We start from the raw sequence: 6,296 nt of genomic DNA, 5'->3' as shown, positions 1-6,296 counted from the left end.
GTATCTATCAATACATTGAAATCTTCTGTCATGTCCAGTGGTCTGATATGTGCTGCATCTTCAACAGATCTCTGACTTGTAGCAGAGGCAGGTCCATTGCATCTCAGTTGCAATGCTGTGACTGTCTACTTTTCACTGCCTCCTGTTACACTCCTGTACTTTCTTTACACTTCTGGTTCTAGCAGTTTTCTGCTGCTGGGCATGGAGTTCTTATTTGCCTACATGTCTTGGCAGATTATTGCTTATCGTCTTTGTTCTGGGGTATTATGAATGATATGGGTGCTCAGATAAGGGACTGACTGTGATAACGTGGTATTCTTCAGCTGTCAAATTTATTGCCTTCTGTGTTCTTTCACAGAAGAGAAGAGAAGAGAAGAGAAGAGAAGAGTGATGCTATGTTATTAGGTGATTAATATGCTAGTCCTGGGAGAATCTGACAAAGTTGTTTGATGTAAACTTTGGCTGTGGTCAGTACATCAGAAATATCATATCACGCAAGCTGTTCTTTCAGCTTGATTGGTGATGAGTGGCATTCTGTAAGAAATCTATCTCCCTAAAATGTGGAAAATAATCATTTGTCACCAGTTATATCTAGATGGAATAGATTTTTTTCCTGGATCTATTTGGTAGTTCATTTAGTTGGCTCCTGTCTAAAGATCAGCAAGACAGAACATAATTTCAATTCTTACAGAAGCTCCTGTGTTTTAAGTTTCAGTGCAGCTTTCACGCCAACATTTTGGAATACTGAGGAACAGAAGCTTAGAATGGGATTAAGGGTCACAGGAATTAAAGTTTTTCAGGGATAAAAGTCTAAAGTTATCATTGAGTTTTCAAACTGAATCTGTAGGATCGAAGCTGACGAATATAGTGTCATAAAAAGCAATTGGTTGATATTCTTGATATAGCTGACATATCCAGCTGTTACATCACTGATAAATGTCAGAAGGATTAATAACCATCCTGATGTCAAAAGAGCATAGACCAACACCTGAATTTTAACAGTTTCTTCATTGTAATTATAAATTAATTACATAGCAGACTGGTATAGTTGATCAAATATTAGGTGAAAAACTCAGTTTACTAGTTAGTAAGGAGAATTATCTCAAAATTATAAAGAAATAAAATGTCTGACTCTCAAATGATTCCTATCACAGGTCCATTGGGAGTGAAAGGCCTTTACTCCGTGAATTAAGTGTTCAAACATTGCATTTTCCTAAGTAACTGATCCCTCTCAGTGTAATCCCAATCAGTGTTTTATATCTTTCCTACAATGTACACAGTACTGCAGAGTACTGTCAATGTTGTTGAACCATTGTTTTATAACGTTGTAGTTTAACCTTTCTGTTCTTCTAATTTATGTCTTGACTAAAGAAGGGAAGCATCTGCTTTCTTCTCCACCTTGTCTACCTGTACTACCACCTTCACTTGCACACGTACATGAAGGTCTCTCTGACCCTTCGATTCTCTTGAACTCTACCATTCATTGCTTGTGTCCTACCCTTATTAATCCTCCCAGAGTGCACCACCTTGCATCTGTCAGAAATAAATACTATATCCTTATCTTACCAAATTCTAGTCTTTTAAAAATTCTTTTTATATTCCATAATGAGTGATAAGGGCAAAAAATCGTATGCATATTTCAGGAACCAGTAAAGGTAGTTGTGCTTCTTTAGCTTGTAATTTCTTGAACACAAAAAAAGGCCTAATGTGGCCATAAATATGTGCATCAGCTACACAGAGTGCAGTTGATGCATATCTTTGTGATAAAAGACTTATCCAAAGATAATTTTGGTTATAGTTTCACTTTGTTGTACAAGACCTCCCAGTCCGTCGGTTAAAGTCCTTCACACTATTTCAAAAATCATTAACTTACTCATTCCTTCTTATTATTGAGTGTGCTGACAAGTGACTTGAAGAGTCAATGTTTCCAGACTTTCAAGTGAAACCTAGTGGTCCCTTTGTGACTTTATTTGTGTTTCATTTTGAGAAGGATAGAGATTAAATAAGAAAATGAAAAATATTTCAGAAACAAGTCAACAAAAGGTAAAATACTTGAAAGTTTTATGATGAATTTGGTTAAGTTGTTTAGAAATACAATTAAGATTGATGAGTCATGTGTAAACTTAGAAATTTCAGATCTGGTGCCTTTAGAATTACAAATATGTATTATGCCTGTTACATTGAAAAATAACTTGAAGTTAAATGCAATTTCAAAATTCCAGGTTTAAAAAAGACAAGGTAATTTATGACCTTGAGTGTGAAACTGTAACTGGAAGATCAATACTTATTTCTAATGGAAACAATTTAGATTGTCAGAGCTCATTACTATCACATTTTATAGACACAGAAAAAGAAAAGATAAATCTTTGCTGCTGTGGTTCAAAAGGATGTATAGATTCCTACTTAGCGGAAATCATCTTGTTGCCACACGTCAATTATTTAAGACTATTTTGTTTTTCATTACATTTTTCAAGTGCTTGAATTTTCTCACATCTTTCACAATTAAGTGTTTAGTTTGAAAAAAATATTAAATATACAAAGTAATTCTCATGGATTAACTTAACATAGCAATCAAAATGACTGAAGGTTTAAGTAGTTCCCTATTTTAAGGACTAATGGTGCCTTATCTATTTTGTCAACATTAGTAAAAATTAAACAAATTTAACCCCAGATTTTACACTGAAGATAGCAGCGAAGACACCAAAACCCATAAAAATTAATGAGGAAACGGGGCAGCAACTTTAATACATAAGCAATCATTAAGAAGCTGCAATAAAGTTGCTTTGTTTCTCTAGATATTGCAACCAAATGATTACCTTGGTAAGACATTTTCTACTGAACAATTTAGAACAGGACAGAATTGCTAATTCTAGGTGATAAATACTGACTATACTCAAAAACCTTCCTAGGTAAAATTTTAATATAGTAATAAATCCTACAGTAATATAGTATTTAATATAGTAATAAATCCTTCTCAATCACTTAATATCAGTTGTTGCAAGTATTTTCCTTTACATTAAAAAATAATGTTTTCTATGCCACTTTAATCATTATTTTGTCTTTGCCTTTCTATTTATTTCATCTTTTTCTGTATGATCTAGCATTGTTGACCGTTTTAATTTATGAATGCTGAAACAAAGTCTATGGGAATCAATATAGTTTCTACAGTCTGACTGATTAAGGATGTGCAGCAGTGTTCCCTAGTCAAATAAATCGTAGATACCTTTAGGAACTGCTGTATTATCTTGGCTTTTTAACTCTCAGTAGATTCCAGCACAATCATCTATATGAAGTTAATGTACAAGTTCAAGTTAAATAAACTTCTGCCAGTGATGTCAAAATCTGGGCTGTGTTAGAAGATGAATTTCCTAGGTTTATTTACTGAAAACCTACATACTTTAATACAAGCAACACACATCAAAGTTGCTGGTGAACGCAGCAGGCCAGGCAGCATCTGTAGGAAGAGGTGCAGTCGACGTTTCAGGCTGAGACCCTTCGTCAGGACTAACTGAAGGAAGAGTGAGTAAGGGATTTGAAAGTTGGAGGGGGAGGGGGAGATCCAAAATGATAGGAGAAGACAGGAGGGGGAGGGATGGAGCCAAGAGCTGGACAGGTGATAGGCAAAAGGGGACACGAGAGGATCATGGGACAGGAGGTCCGGGAAGAAAGACAAGGGGGGGGGGGACCCAGAGGATGGGCAAAAGGTATATTCAGAGGGACAGAGGGAGAAAAAGGAGAATGAGAGAAAGAATGTGTGCATAAAAATGAGTAACAGATGGGGTACGAGGGGGAGGTGGGGCCTTAGCGGAAGTTAGAGAAGTCGATGTTCATGCCATCAGGTTGGAGGCTACCCAGACGGAATATAAGGTGTTGTTCCTCCAACCTGAGTGTGGCTTCATCTTTACAGTAGAGGAGGCCGTGGATAGACATGTCAGAATGGGAATGGGATGTGGAATTAAAATGTGTGGCCACTGGGAGATCCTGCTTTCTCTGGCGGACAGAGCGTAGATGTTCAGCAAAGCGGTCTCCCAGTCTGTGTCGGGTCTCGCCAATATATAAAAGGCCACATCGGGAGCACCGGACGCAGTATATCACCCCAGTCGACTCACAGGTGAAGTGTTGCCTCACCTGGAAGGACTGTTTGGGGCCCTGAATGGTGGTAAGGGAGGAAGTGTAAGGGCATGTGTAGCACTTGTTCCGCTTACACGGATAAGTGCCAGGAGGGACATCGGTGGGGAGGGATGGGGGGGACGAATGGACAAGGGAGTTGTGTAGGGAGCGATCCCTGCGGAATGCAGAGAGAGGGAGGGAGGGAAAGATGTGCTTAGTGGTGGGATCCCGTTGGAGGTGGCGGAAGTTACTTTAATACAATTTCCCCCGGGATCAATAAAGTATGACTATGACTATGACTAATGTAAACACTTGTTATTTTTGTTAATAATTGGATTCACACTATTAAACTTTAGACTTTAATTGAACGAAAACTCAAAAACTAGTTTCATAGAAGTTCCGAAATACTCGAATTAAAGCCAAAATTGGCTTATAGTTAATGTGATGGATGGTTGTGGTCATGTAAAGGAATGAAGGAAAGAGAATGATAATCAGGTTACGAGGTGACTGGCAACTGTGCTGGACAAAAAAGGCTTTTTGTTCCCTATGCATTGTGAAAGATGGAAGTGAAACTCATTTTAGGTGCACACCAGAGTTTAGTAATAAACCTAGGTCAATTTCTGTTGGTTATGGTTACTTCGATAACTGTAAGTTACTAAGATAGTGTGTGCTACTGAGCTGGTTCAAAAAGTATTACAATTTTAAACTTTGAAGCTGTGGGTCTGTTTTTAAATTGTGCACCTTCATATGGCAAACCTCCATGGAACAAATTTACAGTGTTGTTGATTTATAGTTACTGATTATTTTGATGACAAGCCAGATGATTGCAGAACTAGAGATTGATTACATAGTCTGAGTTAGCAAACATGTATTGCTTGGACTTGAAACAACTAATTAACAGGAGCAATAACATGTTCGCAAGGTTGAATGTCTGCCTACTCAATTCTGAAATAAGTCTGGCCTAGACCTTAAACTTGTTCAGTTCCATGCTCTTGTTCACAACTGATATGATAAAAGATGTTGATTTATGGGGTGGGAAGGATAGGAGGCTGATGGTGGCTGTTAGTATCACATTACATAATATTATCAGTCCTGTTAAAGAATATACAAATAATTGATAAATGATTATCAAGATACTTTACTTTATACTTTATTGTCGCCAAACAATTGATACTGGAATGTACAATCATCACAGCGATATTTGATTCTGCGCTTCCCGCTCCCTGGATTACAAATTGATAGTAAATATTAAAAATTTAAATTACAAAACATAAATAGAAAATAGAAAAATGGAAAGTAAGGTAGTGCAAAATAAAACGAGAGGCAGGTCTGGATATTTGGAGGGTACGGCCCAGATCCGGGTCAGGATCCTTTCAGCAGTCTTATCACAGTTGGAAAGAAACTGTTCCCAAATCTGGTCGTACGAGTCTTCAAGCTCCTGAGCCTTCTCCTGGAGGGAAGAGGGAAGAAAGGTGTGTTGGCTGGGTGGGTCATATCCTTGATTATCCTGGCAGCACTGCTCCGACAGCGTGCGGTGTAAAGTGAGTCCAAGGATGGAAGATTGGTTTGCGTGATGTGCTGTGCCATGTTCACGATCTTCTGTAGCTTCTTCTGGTCTTGGACAGGACAACTTCCATACCAGGTTGTGATGCACCCTAGAAGAATGCTTTCTACGGTGCATCTATAAAAATTAGTGAGGGTTTTAGGGGACAGGCCAAATTTCTTCAGTTTTCTCAGGAAGTATAGGCGCTGGTGAGCCTTCTTGGCAGTGGACTCTGCTTGGTTGGACCAAGTCAGGTAATTTGTGATACAGGTGTCCCCCTTTTTTCGAACATTCGCTTTACGAAACCTCACTGTTACGAAAGACCTACATTAGTACCCTATTTTCGCTTTCAGAAGGTGTTTTCACTGTTACGAAAAAAAAATTCAGCACGCGATAATAGGCAGCGCGCCCCAAGCAGCCGCTCTCCCCCGGATTCTCGCCGGCATTTCTTAAACACGAGCCTGTGAGCAGCCGTTTGCAAGATGAGTTTTATGGTATCGGAAAAGCCTGAAAGAGCTCGTAAGGGTGTTACACTGACAGTAAAACTAGACATAATTATGCGTTTTGATCGTGGTGAACGAAGTAAGGACAACGTAAGTTTGGCTTGTGGAAGTTGACGAAGGTGATGTTGAAGAGGTTTCGG

General features: G+C 38.6%; 1 protein-coding gene across 1 annotated transcript in view; it reads left to right on the top strand.

Moving 5' to 3' along the window:
* The first annotated feature begins 1,908 nt into the window (after positions 1-1,908).
* slc23a1 (solute carrier family 23 member 1) overlaps positions 1,909-6,296 on the top strand; it is a 170,606-nt gene continuing 166,218 nt past the window's right edge. Inside the window, exon 1 of the mRNA XM_072264450.1 lies at positions 1,909-2,043. Coding sequence (XP_072120551.1) covers positions 2,011-2,043 — 33 coding nt within the window. The 5' untranslated portion in view covers positions 1,909-2,010. The remainder of the gene's footprint in view (positions 2,044-6,296) is intronic.

The sequence above is a fragment of the Mobula birostris genome, chromosome 7 (assembly GCF_030028105.1).
Source record: "Mobula birostris isolate sMobBir1 chromosome 7, sMobBir1.hap1, whole genome shotgun sequence".
Classification (NCBI taxonomy): Eukaryota; Metazoa; Chordata; class Chondrichthyes; order Myliobatiformes; family Myliobatidae; genus Mobula; species Mobula birostris.
The sequence above is the reverse complement of the archived record's forward strand: the minus strand, read 5'-3'. Positions and strand labels throughout refer to the sequence as shown.